This window comes from Bos indicus x Bos taurus, chromosome 4, assembly GCF_003369695.1.
Source record: "Bos indicus x Bos taurus breed Angus x Brahman F1 hybrid chromosome 4, Bos_hybrid_MaternalHap_v2.0, whole genome shotgun sequence".
NCBI classification, from domain to species: domain Eukaryota; kingdom Metazoa; phylum Chordata; class Mammalia; order Artiodactyla; family Bovidae; genus Bos; species Bos indicus x Bos taurus.
Window position 1 is genome coordinate 13,451,555 of NC_040079.1, and position 18,014 is coordinate 13,469,568.

The 18,014-nt window shown below is 41.2% G+C and overlaps 1 protein-coding gene across 1 annotated transcript; it reads left to right on the forward strand.

Annotated features, from left to right (window-relative positions):
* The first annotated feature begins 5,988 nt into the window (after positions 1-5,988).
* LOC113891837 (olfactory receptor 9A4-like) lies at positions 5,989-6,920 on the forward strand. The gene is given in 2 exon segments (XM_027540316.1): positions 5,989-6,012; positions 6,015-6,920. Coding segments are annotated over 2 exon segments (930 nt in total).
* The last annotated feature ends 11,094 nt before the right edge of the window (positions 6,921-18,014 follow it).

An 18,014-nucleotide genomic window follows, 5' to 3' on the forward strand; every position in this document is an offset into this window, starting at 1 on the left:
TATCTTCTGCTTCTTTTAAGTCCCTACCATTTCTGTCCTTTATCGAGCCCATCTTTGCATGAAATGTTCCCTTGGTATTGCTAATCTTCTTGAAGAGATCTCTAGTCTTTCCCATTCTATTGTTTTCCTCTATTTCTTTGCATTGATCACTGAGGAAGGCTTTCTTATCTCTCCTTGCTATTCTTGGGAACTCTTCATTCAAATGAGTATATCTTTCCTTTTCTCCTTTGCTTTTGGCTTCTCTTCTTTTCACAGCTATTTGTAAGGCCTCCTCATACAGCCAATTTGCTTTTTTGCATTTCTTTTCCATGGGGATGGTCCTGATCCCTGTCTCCTGTACAATGTCATGAACCTCCATCCATAGTTCATCAGGCACTCTGTCTATCAGATCTAGTCCCTTAAAACTATTTCTCACTTCCACTGTATAATCATAAGGGATTTGATTTAGGTCATACTTAAAAGGTTTCATATGAACAGAGATCATTCTGTCGTTTTTGAGATTGCATCCAAGTACTACATTTCGGACTCTTTTGTTGACCATGATGGCTACTCCCTTTCTTCTGAGGGATTCCTGCCCGCAGTAGTAAATACAATGGTCATTTGAGTTAAATTCACCCTTCCAGTCCATTTTAGTTTGCTGATTCCTAGAATGTTGACATTCACTCTTGCCATCTCTTGTTTGACCACTTCCAATTTGCCTTGATTTGTGGACCTGACATTCCAGGTTCCTATGCAATATTGCTCTTGAGAGTCCCTTGGACTGCAAGGAGATCCAACCAGTCCATTCTGAAGGAGATCAGCCCTGGGATTTCTTTGGAGGGAATGATGCTGAAGCTGAAACTCCAGTACTTTGGCCACCTCATGTGAAGAGTTGACTCATTGGAAAAGACTCTGATGCTGGGAGGGATTGGAGGCAGGAAGAGAAAGGGACGACAGAGGATGAGATGGCTGGATGGCATCACTGACTCGATGGGCGTGAGTCTGAGTGAACTCCGGGAGTTGGTGATGGACAGGGAGGCCTGGCGTGCTGTGATTCATGGGGTCGCAGAGTCTGACACGACTGAGCAACTGAACTGAACTGAAAGGTTTAGTGGTTTTCCCCACTTTCTTCAATTTAAGTCTGAATTTCGCAATAAAGAGTTCATGATCTGAGCTTCAGTCCACTCCTGGTCTTGTTTTTGCTGTCCGTATAGAGCTTCTCCATCTTTGACTGCAAAGAATATAATCAATCTGATTTTGGTGTTGACCATCTGGTGATATCCATATGTAGAGTCTTCTTATGTGTTGTTGAAAGAGGGTGTTTGCTATGACCAGTGCGTTCTCTTTGCAAAACTGTATTAGCCTTTGCCCTGCTTCATTTTGTACTCCAAGACCAAATTTGTCTGTTACTCCAAGTGTTTCTTGACTTCCTACTTTTGCATTCCAGTCCCCTATAATGAAAAGAACATCTTTTTTTGAGTGTTAGTTCTAGAAGATCTTGTAGGTCTTCATAGAACCATTCAACTTTAGCTTCTTCAGTGTTACTGGTTGGGGCATAGGCTTGGATTACCAAGATATGGATTACCAAATCTCTCATCATTAGCTTCCATATTAGCACTAGGCTTTTGGTAGATGTTATTTTCATTTTAAAGAAGATTTCTTTTTTTCCTACTTGGAGAAGAGTTTTTAATAATTAAATGTGGATTTTTGTTAAATGCCTTTTTTGCTTCTATTGAAGTGGTAATGTAGTTTTTCTCTTCAATAATGTTAAGCATGGTGAATTACATTGATTCATTTCTAAATGTTAAATTAACCTGGCATATCAGAAATGAAATCCCTAATTTTCTATGGCATGATATCCTTTTTTCTTATTGCTGAGTTTACTATTCAAATATTTAATTAAGGATTCTGCATCCCTATTTATGAAGAATATTTGTTTATTGATTTACTTTCCTGTGGTATCTTCAATATCAAAATAATGGTGGAGCAGTGCTCCTTCTCCTCAGTTTCCTGAAGATTTTGTATAAAATTGGTATTGGCATTATTTCTTCCCTAAACATTTGATAGAATCCACCAGTAAAGCCATCTGAACTGTAGCTTTCTTCTTGAGAATATTTCAATTATGATTTAGTTCATTGAGCATGTTGTTAATTTCTTTTTGAGTCAGTTTTGGTCATTTTATCTTGCAAAACTTTTTTCACTTCATCAGGTTTTAATTTGATTTCTCTGTTAAGGAGTCTTATTTTTTTTTCTCTTCAATTTAAGATTAATCTAAAATTTTGATTATATATTAGGTTGGTAAAACATCAGTAGATCAAGAGCTCTCTTATACAGTCCTCATGGTTGTACAAATCAATTTAAAATCTATGGATAATAATTCAGTTATACTCTGGGAAAATTTGGTAACTACAATATGTATGGGATTCTCTCACCTAGAAATTTTAACTCTAAGGATTTTTCCATATGTAAAAATTTTTATGGACTGACATATTTCTAAAATGATGTATAGCTTAATTTTTGTGATAAAAATGAAAGCGACAAAGTTGATCAACAGAGGGCTACCTAATAAAAAACAGAACACACATATAAAGGAGCACTATGTGAGAAAAGAAGATTGTGTTGATATGGGAGAACATCTTTTATATATTGTTAAGTGAGAGAGGAAATATTACACATTTTCCTGGCGTTTTCTTCAAAAGAATATGTAGATACCTGCTTACAAGATTTGTCTAAGATTATATTCCATCTGGTTGGGCATGGACAGTTGGAGGGATAGACGCAAGATTATTCTCAATTCATACCCTTTGGTAACAATGACATTCTCTGATTTAACAGGTATACTTAAAATGAAATCCAAACTCTTGATAAAGGCTTTGTAACTCTCACATATCTGTCTCATTCTAGCACCAATTTATGTTTTGCCAGTTGTACCAGGTTGTAGATGCAACTGCCTACATTAGGCTGCCCTTATGCTCTTTCTACATGGAAGTGGCCAGCTAGTGATCAGGGACATGCCATGGAGATCAATGTCTGCAAGAGCCTTGCTTGGAATCATACAAATGCACATGCATGAGAAGAGTGGAAACCTGAGACAGTAGCCTAGAGCAGTTAGATTTAGGGGTAGAAGATTTCTATGGCGTTCTGGTGGTAGTTCTTAGGGGCTTCCTGTTGAAGTTAAGCATTGACTGAGACCAAAATGCAAGCTTTTTTGAATGTTGGGGCATATTTTAGAAGTCAGTTGTGGAGTTTCCTATTGGGGGGTGATGGAACTGATTTTGCCTCCAATTATCTAAGAAATCCTGGGAAGAGCTTAGGATAAAGAGCAGAAGGGGTGATCTACTCGGAGTCTGAGACATCTTCTGGGAACCTAGACTTAGGGCCTTTGAGAAGGCAACCTTGGTATTGAGAAGTCTCTGGTAAGCTTTTAGGTTTCCCATTGAACAAAAAGCTGAAAAAGTTCTGAAATTTAATTGCTCAAGAATGGGAACAACTAAAAAGTTTTTTCTGCTCTCCCCAGATTGCTTGCTGAAGGATGCCCTAAGCCTGGGCCAATTAAGAACTAAGACTAAGTCCCCTTGGGAAGAAGGGAAGGAGAGAAACAGAGACAGAGAGAGTGACCCTTAACTCCCCACAGCACTATTTTTTCTGGACTTTTTTCCCCTAAGCCCCTCCCTGAGGACAGTTTCCTTCTTCATCACCAGTGGAGGCAGCACCAAGAAGCTCTGACCCCTGTGTCAGCTCAGCAGTAGCCAGACAGGAGTAGCCCTGCCCGAGCCCCAGAGAGCACTACAAGTGGCAGAGGAGCCCGCGCATTGAGGTGAGTGTCTTCTCAGGGTTCCCCTGTACAGAGGAAAGTGTCAGAGAGGATGAGGATAGGGAGTTCTGGCTTGGCTGCCTTCTAGAGGAGGACGCCAAGAGTCTGGAGGCTGGGCCGGGGAGCAGCTGCAGAGTGGAGAGCAGACTCAGCTCTTCTCTGACCTGGAGCTCATGCAGGCGCAGCTCCCGATGTCAGTCAGCAGGCTTCTCATGTTTCTTCATCCAGTGGTGGTTACGGAAAACTGGGGAGAAGCAGACCCCTGAGATCTCCCAATGGTTCTGTCTTTGAAGCCTGGATTCCCATCAGTGAAAGATGTACAGAAGTACTGAAGAAGTTCAGGAAGGGAAGAGAGGAAGGGAAAATCATAAAGTGAGGAAGGAAGGCAAACAAAGAGCAATAAGATGGGGAAATATGGCTTACGAGTCTTGGCCAGGATCTCGTACTTTTTAATCATATACTATACATTCCTACATCCTTCCTCTGCCAGAAGATGTCAAATTTTCATCTCTACTTATTTGTCTTAAGAATATATTTTAAATAATTAAATATATTGGGTCGGGAAGATTCCCTGGAGAAGTGCATGGCAACCCACTCCAGTATTCTTTCCTGGAAAATCCCATGGACAGAGGAGCCCAGTGGGCTGTAGTGCGTGGGGTTGCAAAGAGTTGACTAACACTCTCAGGGAATTTTCATAATTTTTAATTTCCCAGGTGGTCCAGTAGCTAGAACTCTGCTCCTCCAGTGCAGGGGGGCAGGTTTGATCCCTGGGTGGGGAACTAGATCCCACATGCCACAGCTAAGAGTTCACATGCCAGAAATAATACCCAGTGAAGCCAAATAAATGATATATATAATTATATATACTATATAGAAGATTCATCTTTGCTCTCGAGGAGCTTATATTCCATCATCACACATGGACAACGAACAAATAAAATGAAATTTCATGTCCTGTTTCTTGCTTTTTTTCCTATGGCATTCTTAGTAAACTAACATCTTCAATATTTTAATTTCTTGTTTGCAGAATGACCTTGAACCCCTCCTTAAATGTAATCTCTACCCGGCCACAAGTTTTATTTTGTTTACTGCTGCCTTTGTTTCATGTTCAATTAAGGAATGAAATAAACAATTAAATATTAACATAATATAAGGCAATAAGAGTTGTGAGGAGAATGGAAGTCCAGAAATGAGCAGGTCGGACCTATTTTAAGGAGGGTGATTTTGGAAAGAGTCCTCTGATGAGATGACATTAGTGTAGTGGGATGGTTGAAGTGAGAGGTCAGGCATCCTGAGTGCCTGAGAGCCTTAGGTCTAAACTTGTCAAAGCTGAGTGCTATCTTTCCTTCCTGCCAAAACTTGGAAGGCAAATGGAGTTAGAGAAGAATTAATCTATCTGGAAAATTATCTCAGTCTCAAAGAGCTATTGTTTTGGAACACTAGCTGCTCTGTCATATGGAGATTCTAAAAGCCGGGAAAATCAGGGATGTTGTTCTTAGACCCTTTGCTTTTTTTCTGCTGACCCCTACCTGGGTCTCTGCAGTACCAATCAGGATGAAGGGTGGGGTAAATTTCAGACTTTTGTACATTCTCTGGAATGCTACTATGTCATCTGCTACAGCTAACCTCGGCTTCCCTTGTGGCTCAGAAGGTAAAGCCTGTGATGCAGAAGACCCAGGTTCGATCCCTGGGTCTGGAAGATCCCCTGGAGAAGGAAATGGCCACCCACTCCAGTATTCTTGGATAGAGGAGCCTGATGCGCTACAGTCCATGGGGCCGCAAAGCAGCAACTACACTTACTTACACTTACACAGTTAACCTAAGTGGAAAGAACAACTCCCAGATCCAAGAGGCTGACTCAGCATCAAAACTGGCCTCCTTCAAGTCTTAACCTTTGTGCCCTGTGAGAAAGAACATCTAGAGGGGAAAAAAGACAAGAGAGGTGTTCTTCACACAAGTGGAGAGGATGCTATCTTCATCCATTCCAGGCAGTGAACTTTCAGCTGGACCGGAAGTGACAACATTTGGGTCTGACTTTGTGCAGAGCATCCTCATAGGGGCAGCTCACCTGGTCCCCAGGTTGGAAATGGTTCCTCATCCTAGGCTGTCCTTCTCTCTTGAGAGCAGGACCATGTGGAGCAGCGTTTCTCTTCTTTTGATCTCTAGGTTTCCCAAGGAGCAGAAACAAGAACTGAATGATGAGCAATCACTCAAGTGCCACTGAACTGAATTCTGCCTTTTAGGGTTCCCTGGGTCCCAAGAACTACATCAAATTCTTTTTGCTGTATTCTTTCTCTTCTACTCAGTGACAGTAATGGGGAACATGGTCATTGTTTGCATTGATAAACGTCTTCAGTCCCCCATGTATTTTTCCCTTGGTCATCTCTCTGCCATCATCACCTACATTATTGCCCCTTTGATGCTCTGGGGGTTGCTGCTCCCTGGGATGCAGACAGTATCTCTGACTACATGTGTTGCCCAGCTCTTCCTGTACCTTGCTCTGGGGACCACAGAGTTTGCACTGTTGGGAGTGATGGCTGTGGACCGTTACGTGGCCGTCTGTAACCCTTTGAGGTACAATACCATTATGAACAGCCACACCTGCATCTTGGTGGTGACTGGGTCATGGGTGTTTGGGTTCCTTTCCGAAATCTGGCCAGTCTATGCCACATTTCAGTTTACCTTCTGCAAATCAAACATGTTAGACCATTTTTATTGTGACCGAGGTCAGTTGCTCAAACTATTGTGTGATGACACTCTTTTCACAGAGTTTCTTCTGTTTTTAATGGCTGTTTTCATTATCATTGGTTCTCTGGCCCCAACAATTGTCTCCTACACCTACAACACCTCCACCATCCTCAGGATCCCCTCAGGCTCCGGCCGCGGGAAAGCCTTCTTTACGTGTGCCTCCCACTTCACCTTTGTTGTCATCGGCTATGGCAGCTGCTTGTTCCTGTTTGTGAAACCCAAGCAAACGCAGGCAGCCGAGTACAATAAGATAGTCTCCCTGTTGATTTCCGTGTTAACCCCTTTGCTGAACCCTTTCATCTTCACTCTCTGGAATGACAAAGTCAAAAAGGCCCTTCGAGATAGAGCGAAACGTGGCTGTCAACTCCTCAAGGATTAACTCTTCTCTCAGTTCCTTTTTTGTGGTGTATTCAACATTATGGACTATTGGAACTAGAAAACACTAATTTTCCCCTCTTTAAGCACTGTCACCATTAGAAAAGCCAAGTAGTGTGTATGACTCCTGATAAGGCTATGGAGGTAGGAAGAGCCAGTAAAAAGGCACCCACTGTCTGCTCGCTAGAATCTCATCACCTTAGTTTCTATTTATACTTCCACTGTTGAACTTAGAGAACCATATTCTTGTGATGTGGGAAGAATCAAAAAAAAGTAAATATGTAGATGTTTGTAGGAGCCCTGTTAGTCAAATTATTGGCTTCCTTTTAATCTCTGAAGATATGTTTCCCAGGGGAGGAATGAAATGGGGGCAGTAGTGGGGTGAGATATATGGTATAATCAAGGTCCAAAGCCGGAGGTGTTCACTGTATTTCTTCAGCAGCTGTTGCTATTTCTTTTCTGACATTTTTGTGAAATTTTTTGACAAGGTGCCCATATGCTTTAAAGTACCCTATGTTTCTCTTTTCCTCTGGTTGTTTTTCATGTTTTCTCGGCCCCATTGCTACTGCAAAGTAAATATAATGTTGTATACACTTTGCCACAAAATGAACCTGGAGTGGTGATATAGGGATTGGAATGCTTCTCATTTGACAAATCTTGGTGACCACCTGGGGAAGAAGGAAAAAGTTCCATTCGCTAAACCTCAGGGTGTTGCTTTAGCCTCTCCCCTTTGAGGTCTATAAGTGATAGAGACTGGTAAGAGCAAAGTGACTAATTCTGGAAGGAGTATCCTGTGTTTGCTGCTGCTAAAAGCAACTCTTTCTGTCTAGACCTCTCCCATACTCAGACATCAGGCTGCATAATGCCTCCTGATTCTTTGTTTTCCAAATCCAAGGGCAGCACCTTTCTTAGGTCTGCTCTGTGGACAGACTACAACCAGCAAAGAAGCCCCCAGGTGATGCCCAGTTCCTGGGCAGTTTCAGAGCGTGGCAGTTTGGCAGTGTAATTGTCAAATTTTCATGTGGCTGGAGAAAAGGCTTTGGAGGTAGGAGTTTACTGAAATGATGATGCTCATGCATTCTGCCAGCCCTGAACTGAGAGTGGCGGCTAAGCTGCCCAGCAGAGGGTGATGGGGTTTCCTGAGAGCACTGTGTGAGGATACCTTCCTGTTGGTGAGCAGAGGCAAAACCACCGTGTCTACTGAATTATTTGTACTGAGGATGAGACGGTGAGTCAAATCAGCCCATATTCTGCTAGCCACCACTGGCTGAGAAAGGGTTGGAGGCTCAAACACAGATACCCCTTGCCCTGGTTCATTGCATGAGGTCTGTCCTCACCAGAGGGATCCCACTGTTCTCGTTTGCCTGTGATTTTCTGTGTCCCAGGTTGTCCCCTGGTGCTGGATGCAAGTCAGGCCAGTGAAGAGCACCTTATAGCCTGGACTCCAGCACTCAGTGAAGAGTGCTGAGCATCATCATTTCAGTAACGCTTCAGTTCTCCCCGCTTGTCATCACCATGCCCCTCACTCCCTGCCCTTCTGGTTTTGCCTTCACCTACCCCTTCCCTGATTCTTCTCTGTCTCCTTTGTTCTCCAGGTCTCAGCTGCTTCTCTCTCTCTCCTTCTTTTCGCTCCCCATGTTGCCCCAGGAGTCTAGCCTCTGACCTACTGCTGCTGACACACTCCTCTTCCTTGCCCCCAACCCCACGCCACATCCCATTCTCCACCTCCTCACTGAGTCAGTTGCAAACAGCCTCTCTCTCAGCACTCTAGTCGTCTTGCTGACTTTCTCAGATGAATCTGTCATCGAGTCTAGGTTATGAGAGGAGCAGGAGAGTTCCGGGTGAAGGGGTTAATGATTGGGACTAAAATCATCTTTTGTAACCAGGATTTTCTGTTTAGTCTTTGGTTGTAAGCAAAAGAATCTGTGAGTCTATTTGCATTAATCTGCTTGTGCTGCCATATTGAAACACTACCGCTTCAGCTTGAAATTTGGTGACAAACGACTGAAATTTATTTTACACAGCTTTGGAGGCTAGAAAGATCCAGGTTTAGACCAATTCAGTTTCTGATGAAGCTTCTCTTTGTGGTTTGTAGGGGGCCACCTTCTTTGTATGTCCACACAGGGCCTTTCTTGTAGTGGACATGCGTAGAGAGAGAATGAGTCTCCTTTATAAGGACACTCAGCTTACCAGTTAGGATCCACCCTTATGACCTCATGTGTGTGTGCTCGGTCATTGAGATGTGTCTGACTCTTTGTGAACCCATGGACTGCATCTTTCCAGGCTCCTCTGTCCATGGGATTTTCTAGGCAAGAATACGGAGTGGGTTGCCATTTGCTTTTGCAGGGAATCTTCCCAACCCAGGAATCCAACCCACATCTCCTGCATTGGCAGGCAGATTCTTTACCACTGAGCCACCAGGGAAGCTGTCTTATGACCTCAGTTAACCTTAATTATTTCCTTAGGGCCCCATCTTCAGACACAGTTGCCCTAAGGGTTAGAGCTTCAACATATGAATTTTGCAGGATATAAACATTCAATCTCTAACACTATCACTCTGCTCCTACAGCACAAGCTTAGTCTCATCCAGAATGTCTACTTTGTCTTCATATTGGGAGCTGAGAGACAGATGTCTGTCCACTGGAGGCTCAAGCTTCCCAAGCTGTAAGCATCTTCTCTATAAAAATAAAATGAAATGCTTCATGCCCACTATGAAAGCTTAGTAGCTTTTCATTCCACTTAATTTTTCCTCTATATTCCTCACAATTGCACACAGTCATAATCAACATAAGTATCTAAAATGAAATACTAATTAGAGACTTCTCTGAATTTCTTATGCACACACAATTACTACACTGTAAAAATATTCTTATGTATACTTTTAGGTATGTCAGATTTAATACATTGCTATTTTTGCTTCACATAAACACTGATCTCTGTTAATATATACTTTGTATTCTTAGTGATATGTCATGAATAAAAATAAAAATAGAACTATAGAGAAGATTACTTCCAACCAAGCAAATTTTTAATATTTTCTCTTCTAGAAAGATTCCTTGGCTAAAATAAAATGCCTACCTAGATAGATACCTGTGACATGACTTTGATGAGACAGTCCCTTTTCCTGTTTTACTTTCTATAGGTATTCCTCTATACCCATACTTGACAATGCCTAAATTTTGGTGTATATGATACAAAGTAAAATATTCAATTTTCTTCTTGATAATAGTTTTCTAATTAGGAATTAAAGAATAAGAAGAGAGTAGTATTGTAATTAAAACTTCTGTGTCTTCTTATCACCACCACAAATATTAATTTTGTGCTTAATTTGATAGTAATTCTCAAAGCTAAACAAAATTACCATTTGGCTCCGGTTTGTCTGACTCTAAAGTTTGCTCTTAACCTCTTTATTTTGTTCTCTCATTAATTTTTCCAATAGAGACACTGAATATAACTTTTATATCATATGATTGATTTTTATATATTGAATTTTATATATGTTTAAAGTACTTTATATATTGAATATCTACTGCATTAAATAAGCTTTGTTAAATACTTTGAAAGCATGTAGGTAGAAGGGAACAGTATTAATAGTATATACCAAGTACCTTGTAATTTCTCTATATTTTTATTTAAGCCTGATAATATCTTGTAGGTTAGTAGTATGTGCATTTAACAAATGAGAAATAGAAGGTCAGAGGGGTTAAGTAACTTGCCGAGGTTTTCTTAACTATCAACCATATCACATCCATCAGATTGGAAAAAAGTAAAGCTCTGGGAATACTAAGTGTTAATGTGAATTCTGGAAAACAGACTTGAATTCATTTCTGATGAGAATAAAATATTATGTATGGTCTGTGTATTACAAAGTAGCAAAATGAGTAAGCATGAACTGCATATATACTATGACATATTTTCAAGTTGATTCTTTCTTTATCTGTATTGTGTCTACTGATAAGCCCATGAAAGGGATACTCAATCTCTCAGACAATGTTTCTTAATTTATAATATTTTCACTTGATTCTCTTATAATTTTTATCTCTTTTCTGCAATTCCTTTCTTGTTTTTGCATTTATCCGCCTTTTCCACTACATCATATAACATATTAACCATAGTTATATTAGTTTTGAATTGGGTAAATATTTTCTGGTATATCATTTAAAATTCTTTATTTTTTTTTCACTTTTCACTTATTTTTTTTTAATGGATACTCCAGGGCTTACCATATACATCTTAAGTAAGAATTGACTTCAGGTTTATACTAACAATGCAAGTTAGATATAGAAACTTTATTCTTACAAAGCTCTATTTCACCTCCACCCCCTCCCCTTTTGTGCTGCTGTATTCTTTTTCAATCTATATGTGTGTTAGTCACTCAGTCATGTCTAACTCTTTGTGACCCCTTAGACTGTAGCCTGCCAGGCTCTTCTGTCTATGGAATTCTCCAGGTGGGAATACTGGAGTAGGTAGCTATTCCCTTCACTGGGGCTGGTGTTGGTGGTGGTGGGGGGGGAGGGTCTTCCTGACCCAGGGATCAAACCTGGGTCTCCTGCATTGCAAATTCTTTACCATCTGAGCCACCAGTGAAGCCTTTCCATCTATATAGTAACAAACTAAACAATACATTGTTATAATTATTATTTTATATAATTTTAAAGAAGCTGGAAGAAGAAAGGAGAGCAAGTAAATATTTATATTATCTGTTATATGAACCTTGTTTACCTTTCTGGTTCTCTTCAAATATTTCTCAGGTTCAAGTTGACATTTGGTGCCCTTTCCTTATTCCAAAACAGCTTTGTTCCTACTCACTTCCTTTGTGGTGTTATTGGCAAATATATTACATTTCTTTATTTACCCACTCAAGAATATAATCATATACTGCATGTTTTATACAGTTGCTTTTTAAAATGAATTAATGGAAGGCAGAAGGAAAAATGAGCATTTACTTCCCTAGTGGCCCAGATGGTAAAGAATCTGCCTGCAATGTGGGAGACCTGGGTTCAATCCCTGGGTTAGGAAGATCCCCTGGAGGAGGGCATAGCAACCCACTCCAGTATTCTTGTCTGGAGAATCCCATGGATGTCAGAGATCCCTCTGTCCATGGGGTCACAAAGAGTCAGACAGGACTGATGGACTAAGCACAGCATACCATATTTTATAATTACAGAATTACCTCTACCCATGTTGTTGTGTGTGCATGACCCTGGATTCCAGTCACTATCGGGTCACTTGCTTTTAGTTAAAAGAACTTCCTTTAGTATTACTATTAAGGTGACTCTTGTAGCAAGAAAATCTGTTTTATCTGGGAATATCTTTCTTTTACCTTTATTTTCGAGAGAGAGTTTTTACTGGTATAAGATTCTTGATTGACCACGATTTTTCTTTTAGAGCTTTGAACGTATCATCCCATTATCTTCTGGTCTTAATCATTTCCTATAAATCAGCTGTTAATCTTATCAAGTTTGCCTCTTATTGTGCTTGAGAAGTTATTTCTTTCTCTCTTGCTGCTTTGAAGTTTGTTTTTTTTTTCTCTCTTTGTCTTTCAGCAGTTTTATTATTAGTATGTTTGTTTGTGGATCATTTGCATTTATCCTACATGGAGCTCATTTATCTTTTTGGATGTGTAAATTGATGTTTTCATTAAAATTAGAAAGTTTTCAACCATCATTTTCTTGAGTATTTTTTATGCTCTTTTGTATCTCTCCTATGCTCTTGGCCATCCCATTTCATGTGTATTGGTGTACTTAATGGAGTCCCATACATCTCCATCTCCAAGGCTCTGTTAATTTTTCACAATCTTTTTTTTCTCTTGATTCTTAAAATTGCATAATTTCTATTGATCCGTCTTCAGGTTTGCTAAATCATTCTTCTGTCAGGAAAATTCTACTGTTGAGTTCTAATGAATTTTTCATTTCAGTTATTATAGTTTCAACTCTAGAATTTCCATTTGCTCCTTTAAAAACATAATTTTGATTTCTTTGTTGAAATCTTCTATAGGGAGAAACACTGTCATAGTGCTTCTTTAGCTTCTTTAACCAGTTTTTTTCTTTAGGTCTTTGAACATATATATATATAATGGCTGCTTTGAAGCCTATGCCTGTTTAATGTGACATTGATCAGTTTCTGTCTTGAGCTTTTTCTCTTATGTGTGGGTCATAGTTCTTGTTTCTTTGCAGGTCTTATAATATTTCATTGAGAACTAAACATTTTAGATGTTATGTGGTGCACCACTCCTAGGGTTTATTATTGCAGTTTGCTTGCTGAAGTATTTAGTGTCCTGCCTAGACGATTTTAATAAAGTCCAATTTCCTTGGCAGCGTGCACCCTCAATGTCACTCCTCAGAGACCAAACTCTTAGGCAAACACAAAATCACCTTGAAGTGACACTGGTTTCAACAGGGCTTTCCCTGTCTCTTCCCCTGATCACACCCACCTGTTAAGATCCACTAATTACTGGATAACTGTTCTATTGTTTTTGACAATGCCCTGGGGCATAAATTGCTTCAAAGTCTTATCCAATTATATTTGGGTTCCTTCACAGAGATATTCTTTAAGGGAAGAATTTGAGGTGTATTCTGACCTCGGGAAGGTATTTCTTAGCTTTCTCTTTGATCCTCCCTGTTAACTGGCCCATAGTTTGCCTTGTATCTGTCATGAAGTTACCAGCCTCCTCCTTTACTCACCACCAAAACCTTCACCGTTATTGAGAGTACCCTTCCCCACACTCTGTTTCAAATAAAGGCACTTCTTGCAGAGCTGGCTCACCTCTTGGGAAAAATATCTGAGCTATGACTCTGGAGCTGGGGATGGGGACAGTGGTACAACTCCATGTGACAGCTCTGCTTTAGTTGCCGGGTGCTGGGCACTGGCAGTAGCCTTTGAACTTCTTGACTTGCCTTTCCTGGTGTGGAACCTTCATCCTACCTGTGAGCTTGATGAAGGGTGATTGGCATTCTCAGGGTGCCACTCATAAGGTAACACTTCTGTTCTATAGATGGAAACTGAGTATTGTAGAAGCAGGAAGTCCCAGACCCCTTGTCTGCACTCCCCTGGAAATTAGCTTCTGCAGCTTAGAGTTGTGCAAGAGGGATGAGAAATGCTGACCACCTGCTTTTTATGGGAATTTACCATTGCCCTTGACTTGAAGCTGGGGGAAAACAACCAGCTGTACCTGCCTGGAGTGGATTTCCATCACACTGAGTTGGGAGGAGAAGAGGAAGATAGTGGATCATGATTCAAGTGCCACAGACTCTTGCTGTTTTAAGCAAATTTTAGTAGATTTTCTTGATAAATATTTCTTCATTTGTATATGCCTTTAATGTCATTTCCAGAGATATTAAATGTTTTTTAAAAATGATGATTCCCATGAATTATGCCTGTCCAACGAGCCAGTCAGTCTGAGATTCCCTATAAGTCACGGTTGTATTAAAGTCCCTCACTGATAGTTGCAGTATCAGGATCTGCTCTGAGTTTAGTTCTGTTGTTTTTTTCTCTTGAAGATGGGTTGTTGCGTGCACACGCGTTTGTGTGTGTGTGTGTGTGTTTGAATGAGTCTCATAAGGTTTTTTAACTTAATTTTTTTAAATTGGAGGATAATTGCCTTACAATATTGTGTTGGTTTCTGCCTTACATTAATATGAATCAGCCACAAGTATACATATGTCCCCTCCCTCTTGAACCTCCCTCCCACCTCCCACCCCATTCCACCCCTCTAGGTTGTCACAGAGTCCTGGTTTGAGCTCCCGGAGTCATACAGCAAATTGCCACTGGCTATCTGTCTTACATCAGAGAAGGCGATGGCACCCCACTCCAGTACTCTTGCCTGGAAAATCCCATGGACGGAGGAGCCTGGTAGGCTGCAGTCCATGGGGTCGCTAAGAGTTGGACACAATTGAGCAACTTCACTTTCACTTTCTACTTTCATGCATTGGAGAAGGAAATGGCAACCCACTCCAGTGTTCTTGCCTGGAGAATCCCAGGGACGGGGGAGCCTGGTGGGCTGCCATCTCTGGGGTCGCACAGAGTCTGACACGACTGAAATGACTTAGTAGCAGCAGCATCTGTCTTACATATGGTAATGTATACGTCTCCATGCTACTCTCTCAATTTGTCCAACCCTCAAGTTTTTAAATTAAATTCTGTACATGGTATATAGAACAGTTGAGACTGAGGTTGATAGCATTTATTCCTCGAAATTGGCAAGCTTTTTTTTTGGAGGAGGATCCACTTGTAAATTTGAGGGGTCCAGTTAATCTGATGAGGAAGCTGAGCTGGATTGGGGGTATTTTGTTACCTTTAGTGAACTGTGCTGGAGAAGACTCTTGAGAGCCCCTTGGCCTACAAGGAGATCAAACCAGTCAATCCTAAAGGAAATCAACCCTGAATATTTATTGGAAGGACGGATGCTGAAGCTGAAGCTTCAATAAAAGACCCTGATGCTGGGAAAGATTGAGGGCATGAGGAAAAGTAGGAGACAGAGAATGAGATGTTTGGATGGCATGACTGACTCAACGGGCATGAGTTTGAGCAAACTCTGGGAGATAGTGAAGGACAGGGAAGCCTGACATGCTGCAGTCCATGGGGTTGCAAAGAGTCGGACATGACTGAGCAACTGAATAACAAGAACAAATATTTCAGATTTCTTTAGTGGTGGGTTGTAGTCTTGACCTTAGCGTTTCTAGAAGGGGTATATGCATTATTTGGATTTAACACAAAACAATGATTGCTTTAATACTTTACATTTGTGAAATATTAAAAATCCTCAAGTGTACCACAGCTCTTTTTGACATTGTTGATTTTTTCTTGCTCTGGCCATATAGATATGTTTGTATGAGCAATAGTTCTGTATACCCTGGTCATTATTCTCAAACAATTGTTGCTGAGGAAGTCTGGTCTTGGTGAAACAATATTTTTATTTTCCTTTCTCTGAAATTTATTTTCTCTTGTTTCCAAGGCCACAAATGTGCTAAGGCTGCTAAGAGAAAAGAGAATAATATACATCAAAGCTGCTGTAAGAACTGTATAACACACATCAGCAGGCACTGCCTGGAGTGAATCTGTTGTTGTCTAGTCACTAAGTCATGTCTGACTCTTTTGCAATCCTGTGGGCTGTAGCCTGCCAGGCTCCTCTGTCCATGGGATTTCCCAGGCAAGAATACTGGAGTGGGTGGCTATTTCCTTCTCCAGGGGATCTTCCTTGCCCAGGGATTGAACCCATGTCTCCTGCACTGGCAGGTGGATTCTTTACCACTGAGTCACAAGGGAATCCCAGGAGTGAATCTAGAGGATGGTGAATCAGGAGATAGTTGGAATGTAAAGTTAAATAAGGGAGAGCTTGTCAATTTGGAGCCACTCATCCATCATACAGGATTAGCACCTTGACAAGTGTCCTGGGAAATGGGTCTGCTATAAGCTATTTCCTGACTCATGGAATTTTGAAAAAAAGTTACAGCCTTCATTAAGTTAATTGGTGTTGTTATTGAGTTGCTAAGTTGTGTCCAATTCTGCAACCATATGGACTGCAGCATGCCTGGCTTCAGTGATGTCATCCAACCATCTCATCCTCTGTCACCCCCTTCTCCTCCTGTCTTCAATCTTTCCCAGCCTCAGGGTCTTTTTCAAAGAGTCGACTCTTCACATCAGGTGACCAAAGTATTGGAGTGTCAGCTTCAACATCAGTCCTTCCAATGAATATTCAGTGTTGATTTCCTTTAGGATTGACTGGCTTGATCTCCTTGCAGCCCAAGAGACTCTCAAGAGTCTTCTCCAGCACCACAGTTTGAAAGCATCAATTCTTCAGTTCTCAACCTTCTTAATGGTACAACTCTCACATCCATACATGTTTACTGGAAAAACCATGACTTTGACTTTATGGACCTTTGTTGGCAAAGTGATATCTCTGATTTTTAATATGCTGTCTAGGTTTGTCGTAGCTGTTTTTCCAAGGAGCAAATTGTCTTTAATTTTGTGGTTGCAGTCAATGCCCACAGTGATATTGGAGCCCTAATTAAATTAATTAGACATGCCTAAAATTGTCTCATAAGACTCTGAAGGAAGGGAGAAAAGGCATATAAAAGTGGAAATACTACTATGGAGTGCTACATAGGACTGAAAAACCCACCAGCTGACCACATTCTTTGGGAGTGAGGCCTGGTTGGCACTCTGCTAGCAAGTTGATAAAAATGCATGGTCTAGTCAAGGCTATGGTTTTTCCTGTGGTCATGTATGGATGTGAGAGTTGGACTGTGAAGAAGGCTGAGCACCGAAGAATTGATGCTTTTGAACTGTGGTGTTGGAGAAGACTCTTGAGAGTCCCTTGGACTGCAAGGAGATCCAACCAGTCCATTCTGAAGGAGATCAGCCCTGGGATCTCTTTGGAAGGACTGATGCTAAAGCTGAAACTCCAGTACTTTGGCCACCTCATGTAAAGAGTTGACTCATTGGAAAAGACTCTGATGCTGGGAGGGATTGGGGGCAGGAAGAGAAGGGGACGACAGAGGATGAGATGGCTGGATGGCATCACTGACTCTATGGACGTGAGTCTGAGTGAACTCTGGGAGTCGGTGATGGACAGGGAGGCCTGGAGTGCTGTGATTCATGGGGTCGCAGAGAGTCGGATATGACTGAGTGACTGATCTGATCTGAAGGTAAACATCAGCTGAACCTGTTGTGAGGAAATGCTTTTACCAAACTGGGCTTCCTAGTGGCAGTGGGAATGCAAGTAACTGGAATGCAGAGGCCATGGGCAGCACTTAAATTAACTGTCAGCTGCACAGTATGCCTAGGCGCTTTATTAGTCAGCAAAGTTGAAGTGGCAAGCAGGAGGAGCCTGGATTTCATGGACCTTTGGGCACTGCAAGTGGTGTTCATGGGGAAAGAGATAAGAGTAACCAACACAACAAATACCGCCTGGTGTACACAGTTGAAAGAAATCAATAATGAATGAGAAGAAAGCTCAGACCACCAGCCCCGGTGAAGTCACGATCCCTTTGATCAGTCTTCAGATTGGAACAAGTCCTCAGATCCAGTAACGTCAAATGTAAGAATCAGAGGTGCCAAAAGTTGGGCCCTGTAATAACACAACAAGTATATCTGGTGG